Genomic DNA, 16,226 nt, shown 5'->3' with positions numbered 1-16,226 from the left:
CACTCGTGGCTCTGAGTGAAACATGTAGTGACCACGAGGTGACACTCGTGGCTCTGACTGAAACGTGTAGTGACCACGAGGTGACAGTCATGGCTCTGAGTGAAACATGTAGTGACCACGAGGTGACACTCGTGGCTCTGAGTGAAACTTGTAGTGACCACGAGGTGACACTCATGGCTCTGAGTGAAACATGTAGTGACCACGAGGTGACACTCGTGGCTCTGAGTGAAACGTGTAGTGACCACGAGGTGACACTCATGGCTCTGAGTGAAACATGTAGTGACCACGAGGTGACACTCATGGCTCTGAGTGAAACATGTAGTGACCACGAGGTGACACTCATGGCTCTGAGTGAAACATGTAGTGACCACGAGGTGACACTCGTGGCTCTGAGTGAAACATGTAGCGCCACCACCAGGTGACACTCGTGGCTCTGAGTGAAACATGTAGCGCCACCACCAGGTGACACTCGTGGCTCTGAGTGAAACATGTAGCGCCACCACCAGGTGACACTCGTGGCTCTGAGTGAAACTTGTAGTGACCACGAGGTGACACTCATGGCTCTGAGTGAAACATGTAGCGCCACCACCAGGTGACACTCGTGGCTCTGAGTGAAACATGTAGCGCCACCACCAGGTGACACTCGTGGCTTTGAGTGAAACATGTAGCGCCACCACGAGGTGACACTCGTGGCTCTGACTGAAACGTGTAGCGCCACCACCAGGTGACACTGTGACACTCATGGCTCTGAGTGAAACTTGTAGTGACCACGAGGTGACACTCATGGCTCTGAGTGAAACATGTAGCGCCACCACCAGGTGACACTCGTGGCTCTGAGTGAAACATGTAGCGCCACCACGAGGTGACACTCGTGGCTCTGAGTGAAACATGTAGCGCCACCACCAGGTGACACTCGTGGCTCTGACTGAAACCTGTAGCGCCACCACCAGGTGACACTCGTGGCTCTGACTGAAACGTGTAGCGCCACCACCAGGTGACACTCGTGGCTCTGACTGAAACCTGTAGCGCCACCACCAGGTGACACTCGTGGCTCTGAGTGAAACGTGTAGCGCCACCACCAGGTGACACTGTGACACTCATGGCTCTGAGTGAAACATGTAGCGCCACCACCAGGTGACACTCATGGCTCTGAGTGAAACATGTAGCGCCACCACCAGGTGACACTGTGACACTCATGGCTCTGAGTGAAACATGTAGCGCCACCACCAGGTGACACTGTGACACTCATGGCTCTGAGTGAAACATGTAGCGCCACCACCAGGTGACACTCGTGGCTCTGAGTGAAACATGTAGCGCCACCACCAGGTGACACTCGTGGCTCTGAGTGAAACATGTAGCGCCACCACCAGGTGACACTCGTGGCTCTGAGTGAAACGTCTCTGAAACTATCGGATGGACTGAGATGGATTCGAGGATCCTTTTTCCTCAGCACCTTCATCAAGTCAACATTTTAAAGTTCAGATGTTTGGTTTACGATCGCAGAGCAGCCTGCGCTTTGTGTTTACTACTAACCAACATATGTCAGCATGCTAACAGGCTGAACATGGTTAGTCCTACACCTGCTAACATCGGCATTGTTAGCGTTGGCATGTAAAGCATTTATAGTCTTAATGTAGTTTTCATCACAGTTAGAGGACAAATACGATAAACCTTCTCTCATAGTGACACACTGCTGAGGGTAATCTGTGTTATCTGTTGTTTCTGATACAGTTGGCTCAGCTTCAGTGTGTCGGGGTCAAAGGTCAGACTCACCCTGCTGAGTGAATGTTTGACTTCACCTGAAGCCGGACACTGCGACATGTTGACGGTTACTCTGTTTATGTTTATATTCAGTTATTGTCCTACGTGAAGACTGTTTATAAACAGAGTGAGACGCTCAGGTGACACATTTGTTTTGCCTTAATAAAACACTATATTGTACATTATATCATATTATATTATATCGTATGTTGGAAACATCTCATTATATTGTTACATTATATTATGTGGTTGTTGCTGATGTTATTAGGTTAAACTATGTCATTAAACTAAATATAATGTTTATGATTATTATCACACTTCTCTATTAACACAATAATATTCATTTCTGTATTTACTTATTTTTGTGCCTCAACTGCCGGACCCCCACCTGTCCACGGTCCTCAACACAAACTGAACCACACACGCACGCACGCACGCACGCACGCACGCACGCACGCACGCACGCACGCACGCACCTGAGCCAATCTAATTTCTACTTCCTGGACTGTCCTGAACACACTGTTGTAACCTCTCTATGCTATTGTTTGTTTGTTTGTTTGTTTGTTTGTTTTCCTTTGTAATGTCACCCTCTTGTTTATCATGTTACCTCACAAAATAAATAAACATCTGATGCAGTTACAGAACAAAACATCTCCCTCGTGTCTCTTGAGGTCAAAGGTCATCCTTCTTACCTTCCTGTACTTTTTGTACTTCTTCTTTTTCTTCTGTTTCTTCTCCTCCTTCCTCCTCCTCCTCTCCTCTGGCGTCTCCTCCTCCTCCTCCTCCTCCTCCTCCTCGATCAGAGGTTCGTATCGATCCGGCAGGACGGAGAAATAAACTTCTTTGGAGGTTTTTTTTGGTTTCTTGCTGGCTGAAGGAGCAGCGTCCTCCTCCTTCTCCTGCGCTCCCATTCCTCCTCGTCTGACCGTCTGAGTTTCTCCTCTGACCTCCTCAGGCAGGAGGACCTTTGGAGTGAGGAGGAGTCAAACTTTTATTAGTAGCCTGAAGCACGTTTCAGACTCAGGAAACTCTCTGAGCTTTGACATATAAAGCAGTAAACGCAGGATTAGCAGAAGAATGTGGAGCTGGACTCACCTCTGCAGCCTCTGTGTTGTTCCTCTGATCTCTGCTGTTTGTTTTACAGAATAAACACTCAAACTGAAACACTGACGCTGAGTCAACAACAAAATCTAGACAAACAGGTCATTTAGAGAAAGATCGCTGGGAGGCGTTTCTCCAGAAACTGTCAGAAACGGAAACGTTTCACCTGAATGTTTAAGAGTCAGAGGATGAGCGACACATGCTATCTCCAGGATTATGAACCTGTGGTCGAGTTCAAGGAATAGTTGACATTTGTAAAAAGTAAAAAACCTGGTTTCGTTAGCTTAGCATAAAGACTGGAAGCAGCGCAAACAGCTAGCCTAGCTCTGCTAAAAGCTCCAAAACACACATAAAAGTATCTCATGAACACGCAGCTCGTTTGTTTGATGTGGAGAAGCAGAAACTTAAGGAGAGTCTGCTGTGCTAGGTTTTAAGCTAACTGCTAATGCCTGCATGCTAAGATGCTCAAAATGAGACTGAACAAAGGTGCTGTTTAGAGCTGATAGTTTAGCATTTAAGCGTGCTAATGTTAGCTAACAAGAAGTAAACAGGCTTGTGAGAGGTCCTTAGTTGTGTTCAACAAAACACTTCAGTCCCTGACGTGGGGACTTTAAGAGCTGCAGACGACAGACCAAAGGAGAGAGGAGAGAGAGGAGCAAGGAGAGAGAGGAGTGAGGAGAGAGAGGAAAGAGGAGCAAGGAGAGAGAGGAGTGAGGAGAGAGAGGAAAGAGGAGAGAGAGGAGAGAGAGGAGAAGAGGAGCGAGGAGAGAGAGGAGCAAGGAGAGAGAGGAGCGAGGAGAGAGAGGAGCGAGGAGAAAAACAATATGTGCACATACCTGAGCTGAGAACTGAACCCTGAGCCGACCTGTGGCCGCAGGCTGACAGAGACACACCACACGTTGGTCTGAGTTAGAATTTAATGCACTTCTTGTCTTTACAAACGTTACAAACATCAGCATACAACATGTTTATATTCATGTATCAGAACAGCAGCTGACAGTCCAGTGGTTCATGATGCGTCATGGGATCTTGATCTTGACCTTTGACCCTGCAGAAACACAAGGGTGATTAGAAAACGTGAGAGACACAAACTTCATCATGTTATTGGTGAATAACTCAGTGATGATCCTGAATGTGCAGCTTGTTTTAAAGAGTGAGCGCAACAGTTTAACAGCACCTGGACCTGGACTTGGACTTGGACCTGGACTTGGACCTGACCTGGACCTGACTTGGACCTGGACTTGGACCTGACCTGGACCTGACTTGGACCTGGACCTGGACTTGGACCTGACCTGGACCTGACCTGACCTGACCGGGACCTGACCTGGACCTGACCTGACCTGGACCTACCTGACCTGGACCTGACTTGGACCTGACTTGAACCTGACCTGACCTGGACCTGACCTGGACCTGACCTGACCTGACCTGACCTGGACCTGGACCTGGACCTGGACCTGACTTGGACCTGGACTTGGACCTGGACCTGACCTGGACCTGACTTGGACCTGACCTGGACCTGAGTTGAACCTGACCTGACCTGGACCTGACCTGGACCTGACTTGGACCTGACCTGGACCTGACCTGGACCTGACTTGAACCTGACCTGGACCTACCTGACTTGGACCTGACCTGACCTGGACCTGACTTGGACCTGACCTGGACCTGACTTGGACCTGACCTGAACCTGGACCTGACCTGAACCTGGACCTGACTTGGACCTGACCTGAACTGGACCTGGCCTGAACCTGGACCTGACTTGGACCTGACCTGACCTGGACCTGACTTGGACCTGACCTGGACCTGACCTGACTTGGACCTGACCTGGACCTGACTTGGACCTGACCTGGACCTGACTTGAACCCGACCTGACCTGGACCTGAACCTGACTTGAACCTGACCTGGACCTGACCTGACCTGACCGGGACCTGACCTGGACCTGACCTGGACCTACCTGACCTGGACCTGACCTGGACCTGACTTGGACCTGGACCTGGACTTGGACCTGACCTGGACCTGACTTGGACCTGACCTGGACCTGAGTTGAACCTGACCTGACCTGGACCTGACTTGGACCTGACCTGGACCTGACTTGAACCTGACCTAGACCTGACCTGGACCTACCTGACTTGGACCTGACCTGGACCTGACTTGGACCTGACCTGACTTGGACCTGACCTGACCTGGACCTGACTTGGACCTGACCTGACCTGGACCTGACTTGGACCTGACTTGGACCTGACCTGACTTGGACCTGACTTGGACCTGACCTGACTTGGACCTGACTTGGACCTGACCTGAACCTGGACCTGACTTGGACCTGACCTGACCTGGACCTGACTTGGACCTGACCTGGACCTGACTTGAACCTGACCTGGACCTACCTGACTTGGACCTGACCTGACCTGGACCTGACTTGGACCTGACCTGACCTGGACCTGACTTGGACCTGGACCTGACTTGGACCTGACCTGACCTGACCTGACCTGGACCTGACTTGGACCTGACCTGAACCTGGACCTGACCTGACCTGACCTGATCTGACCTGACCTGGACCTGACTTGGACCTGACTTGGACCTGACCTGGACCTGACTTGGACCTGACCTGGACCTGGACCTGACTTGGACCTGACCTGGACCTGACTTGGACCTGACTTGGACCTGGACCTGACTTGGACCTGACCTGGACCTGGACCTGACTTGGACCTGGACCTGACTTGGACCTGACCTGGACCTGGACCTGACTTGGACCTGACCTGACCTGACCTGGACCTGACTTGGACCTGACCTGAACCTGGACCTGACTTGGACCTGACCTGAACTTGGACCTGACCTGAACCTGGACCTGACTTGGACCTGACCTGGACCTGACTTGGACCTGACCTGAACCTGGACCTGACTTGGACCTGACCTGGACCTGACTTGGACCTGACCTGGACCTGACTTGGACCTGACCTGGACCTGACTTGGACCTGACCTGACCTGACCTGGACCTGACCTGAACCTGGACCTGACTTGGAGTCAGAACCTCTCGGTGCTGACTTTGAACCCGAGTCAGTACTAGTGGACATGAGTTCGGTGTGTTGATTTGATCCCTTTGGTCCTGTTGCTCTTTGGACCAAATGTTCCGTTACAAACAGACTCTGTCGCCCTCTGCTGGACGTTCTTATTAACACAGTGAAAAGTTGATGGAAACATTTTGTAAGAGACAAACTGGTAAATAAATTAAAGAACAGTGAGAAGTTTTCATGAGAGATATTCTAGAACAGGAAGTGGATCAAACAGGTCAAAATCGAAACGACTTTCACAATAAAACTGATAAAAATCTACGACTAAACTGAGCGAAACACTGATGGAAACTTAAAGTTGACTCACTAACTTCTGACCACACACACACACACACACACACACACACACACACTGATGCTCGTTGCGCGCGCGCTCACACACACACACACACACACACGCTGGCTACTGGAAATGTCAAGTCAGAGTTTGTTCAGAAGCCTGACGGTTCTGACAGGAAGTGTGTGTTTGTCTGTGTGTATTTTGTGCTCTGGTGTGTGTGTGGAGCGATAAGAGGCGTTTGGTTTCAGTGGTTTTGATTCATTCAGCCTTCAGTTTCAGTCGCGTTCACACTGACCTTAAAAACTGAAACAACACGACTCCACCGGAACTCAAAGTGTGTCGACACCCTGAGTTCAGCTGCGACTTCGTGAACATTAAAAAGGACCAGATGTGACCTGAATGTAGGTTTACCATAAAACATGTTGAAAGATTATTGATAGTGTTTCAAAATAAAGAGGCGTCATTCATTGACAACGCGTCAGGCTCACTCCGTCTCAGTGGCAGAATATTAAACATATTTTATATTATATATATATATTTTATATATATATATATATAAAAAGATGTTTTCTGGCAGATTTTCTAACTTGTTTTACAAAAATGAAACTTGTATATTTATTGATGTGAACCACATTTATCTGACAGCTCTTGTTACTCTTTTACATTTTTCTTAAGCCCCATGAATAATAATAATAATAATAATAATAATAATAATGTTAAAATAGTTAACACAGGAAGTTGTGAGTTTCTTACGTTCGTGTCGGGCAGCGTGACGGTCAGCCCGGCCGGGGTCCTTGCGCTCAGACTCAGCTTCTTCTTCCACCGATAATAAAACTCCACACACTGAGAGAGGGACTTAGTCTGAACCTGAGCACAATAACACCACAACACAACGTCACATGAACACATGAACACATGATGTCACAGGAAGTGAAACACTGAGAGCTGCTGGTGGATCAGAACTCACAGTTTTCTGGATTCTTCTGAAGTCTTTCTGATGAAGCTGCAGAGATTTAACCAACAACCTCCTCTCTGCTGCGCTCCAGCCAGCACCTACAGAGCATAATATATCACGTACGTTTCACGTCATATTCATATAATATAATAATATAATAATAATAATATTCACAGTTCCTCTAAGCTATATATTTGTACTGTATATATGTACTTGTGTATTGTTGAGCTGTGTTGAAGGTTTCCGGAGATGACAGCAGCCTCTCCACCGACAGCTGGAAGAAGAAAACAACAAGAGGTCTTTTATTTTGAAAAGTCAGCAAACAGGAAGCTGGTTCAGACAGAAATGACTTTGAAGTTTTATTAAACTTTTAATGCCGATTCTTTGTGCAGCTCAACATTCAGAATACACAAGATTTCAGGACGTGGTTAGCCTAGCTTAGCATAAAGAACGTAATCAGGGGTCACACCTGGAAAGCTTTTCGACAGTTATGACATGTACAGTTAATATCTTTTCAAACGAAACAACCAATAAGATTTTACCAGGAAGTCTCCTCTGCTCTCTGATAGGACCTGGAGGGCAGACTCTGTGCTGGCCCCGCCCCCTGGCATCACACTGGAGCAGGACATCATCAACAGAGCTTCAACTGGACAAACAATGTGTCAATCAACAAACACATCCAACGACGGCAGCGATAACATCAACAATGAGGACATGTGTCGTGTATACCTCTCTCTTGATTGGCAGGATGCTCCAGCTCCTCCAAAGGCATCCACAGCAGCAGTGCATTATGGGAGTTTAAATCTTTTTGGCCCTGTAGAGGTGGGATCTCAGCCTGGAAGCCCCGTCCTATATTGATCCGCCTGTGATTGACAGCTCAGAGTGAACAGGTGATCAGGCTGTGACATCATCGCAAAAGATTTGTTACAAAGTTTTTTACGTACGGATTATTGCTTCCTGACGTCAGTGATCTAGGAGGAGGAGAGGACGTCTCCATGGCAACAACGTCACTGAGTTCATCTACCAACCAGAGACGGTATAAGTTAACATCACTTCCTGGCTGTCATCCAACCAGAAGAGGAAACAGGTACATTTAGGTAAGAAATTGAACATTTCTGGTTCGTAGGCTAACAGGCTAAGCTAACAGCTAATAATTATAGGTCATTTAAAATCGTTGACCCCCCCTCGATGTGTGATGTACGCTGTCAGGACTGTTTTAATGCTAAGGTACCGTGTGCGTTGTGGAGCTGTACAGTCTGCGCTCTCTGCTGCCTCCTGGTGGTGAGGGAGCAGAACAACCCCGGCCCCGCCCTGAGGGGGCACAGCATGGGGGGAGGGGTGAAGTGCACACCCTCAGCAACCTCTGCATCCCCATCACGTGCTGCTTTACCATCCTCATCTACAGCTCCCTCTTTGTGCATCAGGCTGCGGTACAGCACAGCGCCCCCGGTGGCGGGAGGGAGGCGACTGCATGTCCTCTGTCCACTCTGACACCTCTTGGCTGAGCCTCTGGATTGGACCGGCACAGAGACGGGCATCACCATGGAAATGGAGGGCTTTTCCAGGAGGGAGGGGTCCTCCACCTGGAAGGACAATGACAACAAAAGGTGTTAAAGGCACTTTGAGCCGATGCCACAAGGGGGCAGCCTTTAGACAATACGGGGACTCGTGTCCTACTGGGGACCAGCTCGTCCCCTCAGTGTGAACCAACAAAGGGTTTAAGGATTAAGTCTCAGATTAAAGTTTGGGTTATGAATGTTTTGACGTTAAGTCGTCCACAGTGGCACAAATACAAAGCTTCTTTGTGACCTTGTTCACACTTGCAGCAGATCTGGAGCCGCTGTGTGAGCGCATGTGTCCGTTCAGAGCCGGCAGACTCCTGAAATCTCGCTTACACACCGTGCACAGCAGCCTGAAACACACACACACACACACACAACAGAAGACAGTGTGAAGCAAAATGTTCACACATCCACGTCGCTCATCATTACATCACCTTTCTTCAGCTTACCTGGAGTCCAGCACCTTCGTGCTGTGTTCAGGTTGAAGCTGTTTCATCTGAAAATTCAGACATGAACAGAAAAGGTCTTAAAGATAAAATGAAACCATCAGGAGAAACAACTTGAAATACTTTTCTGTAAATCAAACACACCATCGTCCAGTCTGTCTGACCTCCTCCTCCTCTTCTTCTTCTTCTTTTTCCTCCTCCTCCTCCTCCTCCTCCTCCTCTTCCTCCTCGTCCTCGTCCTCTCTCCTCTCTCCAGCTCAGCCCAGCAGGGAGGCCTTCAGGCCGGGCAGCGTCCCTCACATCCCGGCCTCCTCTCTGTGGAGAGAAACAGCTCTCAGAGGTCCTGGAGGTGCTGAAGAGGGTGGTCTGGTTCTGGTTCAGCTCACTCTGGCTCTGGAGGAGGTCTTGGCTGGTCTGATGGGGGTCAGAGGTCACAGCGAAGCTGTCACACTCAGGTAGAAAGCAGGTGAGGGTTTTATCTCCGTTCAGGTGTCTGGATGTTTGTGTGTGAAGGTCTAATCTCTCCTCCCTGTGATGCATTTGAGGACCAGGGCTGGAGACAGTCGGGGTTTGTGGGTAATGAGGACTCGGCCCGGGGGTGTTTGGACTACAGAAGGGCTGGGGGGCGCTGTTGTCATGGTAACTATTACTGAAAAACTGGGTGAAGTCTTCAGAAGGTATTGAGTTAAACTCCACGGAGCTCCATCCACCCAGGGGGACTTCCCCGGACGTGGAGCCCAGCAGAGAGCACTGCAGCTGGGGCAGAGTCGACTCCAGAGGCCCCCAGGTGTCCTGAGCTGAACCAGGTGTGTCACCCTGTCTGTCAAAGAGTGTGTGAGTGTTATAGGACAGGCTGTGTGTTCTCTGCAGATCATCTCTGTGGTGAGGAAAGCCAGAACTGAACTGGGTCTGGGTCTGGAGGTCCAGGTGGGCCGTGGTCTGGTTCTGTTTCACATCAGACACAAACAGGTTAGAGTCAGAGGCAGGTGTGGATCCAGTGTTTGTCTGAATAGAGAATCTCTCACCTGGTAAGTGTAGCTCTGCTGCAGGTAGGACAGGTCAGCAGCAGGGTCAGATCGGCTCCAGCTTGGATGAACTAAAGGGTCGTGGTTTTGGTGGAAGAAGTGGTTCTGCTGGGGCGGGTAGAGGAGGTGAGGGGAGGTTATCTGAGGCTGGGGTACAAAGTGAGGGGAGGCGGCCTGGGGATGAGGGAGGTGAGGGGAGGTTGCTTGCGTCTGGGGTAAAAGGTGAGGGGAGGTAACCTGGGTTTGGGGTATAAAGTGAGGTGAAGTTACCTGGGGACTCTGGAGGAGGGGGGAGGATACCTCGGGGTGGGGGAGGTAGGTAGGGGAGGTTAAATGGGGAGAAGGGAAGTGAGGGTGGGTTTCATCGGTCTGATGCAGGTCGTAAGGAGAGGACACCGTGGTCTGAGGTGTGAGCTGATAGGAGGGCACCTGTGGAAGAAGAAGTCCACAGATGGTTAGATGAACAGTTCAACAGAGTACGTGCTTCAATAAGTCAGGACATGAAATACATCAGCACCTTTGTATGAGGGTTTCCATGGTTTCCAGGTGACGTGGGGGAGGAGTGATGGATGATGTGAGAGGATGAGGAACATGGCCACAAGTCAGACATGATGCTCAAGCTCACACACACACACACACACACACACACACACACACACACACACACACACACACACCTGTTTACGCAGAGTCTCTCTGTGTGTGTATGTGCATTATAATGTGTGTGTGTTATGCTGAAGGCGTCGCCGTCATGATAATCTGATGATCTGCAGAAAGGATCAAAGGAAACCTCGTTAGTAACCCTCGATCTGTCTCCGACTTCACTTGAGTGTGTTACTGGTAACCGACCGGTTCTCCCAGTGCACCCACACACTGTAAAGAGATGAAAACCCGCCCCTGGCGTCCATGTTTGACGAGGTTCTTTGAAGGTTCTTCTTACAGTGGACACACAAACAGGTACATCCTCTGTTTGTCACATCCTTCAGACCACACAGCAGCTGTACGTGTCCGTATGACTAAGTGTGAGATAAGACGTCACTTCTAAGAACTCACACCCAGAGATCATTTAAAGTCAGCTTCCCTTAAAGCGACGTGTTGCAGTTTAACACGTTCAAACTGAACTTCTTTAACATGAAACACATTATTTTGTTTTTAGTTGGAACCAGTTTTCAGATGTTTAAATGGAACAATGCTGAACACTCGGTTTTAAACAGCGGTCACAGTTTGTGACGTTCGTCATCTTAAAACTTTGTGTAGAATTTATAATAAAATAATGCTCAAAGATTTGTGACATCATCGGTCGTAAACAAAAGTACAAACAGGAAATACAACAATGACTTTAGCTAAACATACAGTCTAACAGAAATTACCTCTCACCTGAAACACCATCGGCTCCGACTGACTGTGTGAGAGAGAGAGAGAGAGAGAGAGAGAGAGAGAGAGAGAGAGAGACAGAGAGAGAGAGAGCGAGGGGGGGAGAGAGAGTGTGTGTGTGTGTGTGTGTGTGTGTGTGTGTGTGTGTGTGTGTGTGTGTGTGAGTGTGTGTGTGTGTTGTCAGGATGTGGTCACATGTTCTTCCTCTCTCTGGTCGTCTCTTCAGACTCTGCTTCTTCCTCACTTTGATGATTTCAGAGGCTGATGAGACAGACCAGCTTTAACAGAAAAACAACAATTAAAATATAATTAAACTAAAATCCAAACGTTTAATTAATTACACAAAAACAAAACTAGAAAACTAAAGTTGTATTGTTGTAATAATAATTATAATGTTGTAAATATCAGTTTTTCCTTCTGAAGAACAAACAAACATAAAAATAAAAACATGTTTTAAATATATTTATGAATTAGAAAAATGTCTAAAGTCTTCCTTCTGATGTACATTTTAAATCAGCCCCGTTTATATTTAGTTTTTTTAATCATACATGTCTGTTCTTCACATTTTTATTTTATTCGTTTTGTCCTATTTTCTACTCAGACACGTGACAAAGGTATGCCATGCCATTAACATGGTTACTATAGTGATATAATACCGCTAAATTAATTGATCGGTAAAGCCAATTGTCATCGAATCGGAACCTTTATCTGGTGGATCGTAGTGAAAACGGTGCTTTTACTGTGTGGGACCGAGGTCAGAGGTCCGTTTTAAACTGTTTGACCTTTCAGAATAAAAACAAGGGTTTTTATTTTTCCCCTTTAAATTCTTAAATGCTGATGCACGGCTAAACGCCAACATATAATGATAAAAGGATTATATAGTGTTTTAAATGGATTTACGTCCGAGTAAGTCACAAGAATAGCATCTAACGGAAACCTCTACTTTTTACTTGCTACTTCCTTTTTACTTTATTTGAACCCTGAAAATAAACAGATTACGTTTTATATTCTATAATATTTTAGTTATATTTATTTTTGAACATATGTGTTTCACAGGTAAAGCCTACAATGTTATCTGTATATTTCAGGCCTAAATCCCAACAACATTGTGAAATAGCCGCTATTGCGCATTTTATTTTGAAAGTAGACAGCGGAAGTTCTTTCCTGTGTTCTTGAAGCCGGTCCGTTCGCCTTCTCGTCCGTTCAGGTCAGCACGAGAATGATATTGTTCAGCTTTAATCTAATTGTATCTGTAAAACTGTCTGTTAACAACTTTGTGTTGTGTAAGTATAATAAATGAAATGTAACTTTTCATAGACAACAGCAGGATTTACAGCGGAGATTAAGCTAATGCTAAAGCTAACCTCTGCTGGTGTTAACCCACAGACTGTATATGGTATATAGGACTTTTAGAGCAGGATTCGGCAGTGTCGCCATTCATTACATTTTACGCACTTTTATGTTAATGACATGAATTGATACAATTATTTATTGTTCCACTGAAATAACGCTGACTGATGTGTGACTGTAAAAGCCTTATAAGAAGTACTCAGTACTGAGAGATAGAAAGTTATGAAACTACACATCTGTAAAGTAAAGTCTTTTAAAACGTTTAAATAATCGGGACCGGCACGTCATGTTACAGATATGCTAAATCCTTTTTGTCGACTTCTTAAAGATTAAATGACATTCTTTAATTCAGGGCGCTGGCATCTTTGTTATTAGATGTGTAAACCTAATTATTATTAAATAGCTTGTTGTCATCCTACAGAAATTTCCAGCATGTGGAGGTGAAGACGCTGCGTGAAGGAGACGCCATGTTGTCTCACATCAGAAGGACGTTGTCTCTCTTAAGAGGCTGCTCAGGTGTTTGCAGGTTTCAAACCAGCAACCGTCTCGCTCGGAGCAGCTCCTCCTCCATCAGCAGCTTCACCACAGACTCTGACAGCAGCAGTGCAGGGCTGGTCCTCCGCTCCCAGTCCATTGACGTGTACCAGAACCTGGCTCTGGAGGACTGGATCGATGCTAACGTGGACCTGCAGCGGCGCAGCATCCTGCTGCTGTGGAGGAACCGTTCGGCCGTGGTCATTGGACGCCACCAGAACCCCTGGACTGAGTGCAACCTGCCGGCCATGAGGAGGGCGGGGATCCCTCTGGCCCGCAGGCGGAGCGGTGGTGGGACCGTCTTCCACGACCTCGGGAACCTAAACCTGACGTTCTTCACCTCCAAAAAAGGGTACGACCGGCAGAGAAACCTGAAGGTCGTCACAGAGGCTCTGAGGAGGATCCGACCGGAGCTGGACGTCCAGGCGACCGACAGATTCGATATTTTACTCAACGGACACCTCAAGATCTCAGGTAGGTCTCCTGAAAGGTCTCTTTCAGGAGGTGTTGTTTATTGTTTATTTGTTAATGTGTTCTTTCTGTTGTTTATTATGTTGTTGTTTACATTGTTGTTGTGGTTTATGTTTCCAGGCAGCGCGTCCAGACTGAGCAGGAAGTCGTCCTACCATCATTGCACGTTGCTGCACTCTGCTGACCGCTCCGCCCTCTCCGCAGTGCTCCGCCCATCTTGTCCCGGTATCCTTAGCAACGCCACGCCCAGTGTCCCCTCACCTGTCGCCAACCTGCTGGACCACGCCCCCACGCTGCAGTGGGAGGAGCTTCTGGACGCACTGGAGCACCAGTACAACACAGGTACGCTCCAGGATATCTTCTGTAATTAGGTCGGTGGTGAACGAGGCCCCCTGCTGGCTGATCCGTGTAACTACAGCAAAATACAATCAGATTGATGACATCAGAATGAATAAGAAGTGCAAACCGCTAACTGTCGTCTACCTACAGTAAAATCCGATTCCCTCCTCTTGCTTCAGTGAGGTAGAGTTGCACTCACAGGTGTGTCAGTGCTCTGTGACATCACTGATGGGTGTGATCACCGACCCTTTAAAGGACTCTTACCTGATCTGTTTCCTGTTATCATATTCTTCTTCTCTCTGTTTTCTGATGTTTTTTTGACGCTCAGAGTTCGGCTTCAGCGCTGCATCGACCCTCGTTAACCCCGCTGATGACTCCATGTTTCCCGGTCTCAGCAGGATGGAGGCGGAGCTTCGCAGCTGGAACTGGACGTTCGCTAAGACTCCTAAATTCAGCGTGCAGACCGCCCTGGACCTGAGGGACGCTCGCTCAGCTGCTCGCTGCTCCGCCCGGCTGCACATGGAGATAAAGAACGGTGTGATTGAAAGCTGTGAGCTGGACATTCCTGCTCACTGGCTTCCTCAGCGACTGAGCGGCGAGCTGAGCGGCGTGCTGGTCGGGGAGAGGTTTTGTGGGCATCGAGCGGCTGCAGCGTGTACTGCGCTGCTGCGGTCTGAGAGCGGCGAGCTGCAGGACAGACTGGCAAACCTGTGTGACGCCGTGGTGTCTGCCATGGGCTGAGATATACCTGACCAACTGAAACAACTCGAACTGTCTGCGACTGACAGAGAACTGATCATCTAAAGGCTGCAGGGTCGGTTAAGAGAAGCACAGGTCACAGCGCCCCCTAGTGGCCGAAGCGTGTCCTAAAGTGGAGCTACAGACAACACAAGCAGTCAATAAAAGAAGGTGTTAAAATAAAACACATCATGTTGATTTAATAATTGCATAATCATAAATGCTTTTTATGATTTAATGATTCAACGATATTTTAACTGTTTTTAACCATTTTATTTTTTCCAGTTTGGTTTTGACTACTTTTACTTTGACTACTGTAACGTGAATGAGCGCGAGGGTTAATGAGGGCGTTGGAGTCGGCAAAGGATTTACAGTCTTTGGTAGATTGCTAAAATGTAAACACTGTAATGCGATAAAAATGAATAGATACTGAGGGTTTGGCTTTCTTTCGTTGTATTTATGTTTAATTGGTGTTTCCTCCTGCTACTTATGCAGTTATGATGTCAGCATAACTTCCGCTCCAATATGGCCGACGCGCTGACGCGTAGCGGACACACATAGCAGCCGTTAAAGCAATTCTTACCTTTCTGGCATGTCTCTCAGCACTTAGTTAAAATTTGAACAAGAACAACTCCGCCTCCCTTCAAAGCCCCACCCTCTTCCCCCTGCCTGACCTCTGACGCTCCCCTCCCTCCCTCCCTTCTCCTCCATGCAGAAGTAGCGCGAGTGAAACGGGTCAATAGAGTCAGAGTCAGAGTCAGAGGCACAGGTAAGTGAAAACTAACCAACAGTAATTAAATAATATTCAATTCTGCATGTGGTATAAAATAAAATTCCCTCCCTCGTAACGTTTAGTTACCTTTTGTAGTCTGACAAACTACCAACGTTACTATCGTAATTATAGCATTTCATCGCCTGTTTGTTTACAGTCAGATGCGTCGTTTTTCGGCAGAATTAATATTTTCTTGCTGTCATAACGTCTTACCTTGCCTGAATTGTCCCGGTAACGTTTGTCATTAAATTAGGAGCAGTACAAGCAGTTTTGTTTACAGGTTAACTTTGTTGAGAACCTGTTTTGTCAGCTAACGGTAGCTAACTTTAGCTAACTTTAGCCCTCGTTCAGACGTTTAGCTTCAACATTTTTTTCTTTTAACTTTATGTTAAAGTCTCAAAGTAAAAGGCTCTTTCTTTTTTTTAAATTGTGGTGCTTCTTGGAGGAGAGTGT

The 16,226-nt window shown here is 47.5% G+C and overlaps 2 protein-coding genes across 3 annotated transcripts; one reads left to right on the top strand and one right to left on the bottom strand.

The window, feature by feature from the left end:
- Window positions 1–3,771: 3,771 nt before the first annotated feature.
- Window positions 3,772–11,583, bottom strand: LOC138603637 (uncharacterized). The gene is made up of 14 exons (XM_069675512.1): window positions 11,566–11,583; window positions 10,713–10,962; window positions 10,196–10,624; window positions 9,315–10,115; window positions 9,174–9,220; window positions 8,972–9,074; window positions 8,394–8,745; window positions 8,107–8,182; window positions 7,892–8,025; window positions 7,705–7,808; window positions 7,376–7,436; window positions 7,175–7,260; window positions 6,961–7,074; window positions 3,772–3,910 (listed from the first exon to the last, which is right to left on the bottom strand). Exons 2-14 carry the CDS (start codon window positions 10,803–10,805, stop codon window positions 3,872–3,874), a joined length of 2,439 nt encoding a protein of 812 aa, XP_069531613.1. The 5' UTR covers window positions 10,806–10,962; window positions 11,566–11,583; the 3' UTR covers window positions 3,772–3,871.
- Window positions 11,584–12,746: 1,163 nt separating this feature from the next.
- On the top strand, window positions 12,747–15,674 carry lipt1 (lipoyltransferase 1). 2 transcript variants are annotated; one of them, XM_069675510.1, is made up of 4 exons: window positions 12,747–12,776; window positions 13,341–13,927; window positions 14,045–14,266; window positions 14,592–15,674. In XM_069675510.1, the coding sequence occupies exons 2-4, from the start codon at window positions 13,387–13,389 to the stop codon at window positions 15,002–15,004; spliced, it is 1,176 nt and encodes a 391-aa protein (XP_069531611.1). In that variant the 5' UTR covers window positions 12,747–12,776; window positions 13,341–13,386; the 3' UTR covers window positions 15,005–15,674. The 2 variants fall into 2 exon arrangements, with proteins under 2 accessions (XP_069531611.1, XP_069531612.1); XM_069675511.1 differs by lacking the exon at window positions 12,747–12,776 and adding an exon at window positions 12,783–12,852.
- The last annotated feature ends 552 nt before the right edge of the window (window positions 15,675–16,226 follow it).

Source organism: Semicossyphus pulcher, unplaced genomic scaffold (genome assembly GCF_022749685.1).
Source record: "Semicossyphus pulcher isolate SPU_LCO1_2020_fin unplaced genomic scaffold, fSemPul1.0.p SCAF_24, whole genome shotgun sequence".
NCBI classification, from domain to species: Eukaryota; Metazoa; Chordata; class Actinopteri; order Labriformes; family Labridae; genus Semicossyphus; species Semicossyphus pulcher.
The sequence above is the reverse complement of the archived record's forward strand: the minus strand, read 5'-3'. Positions and strand labels throughout refer to the sequence as shown.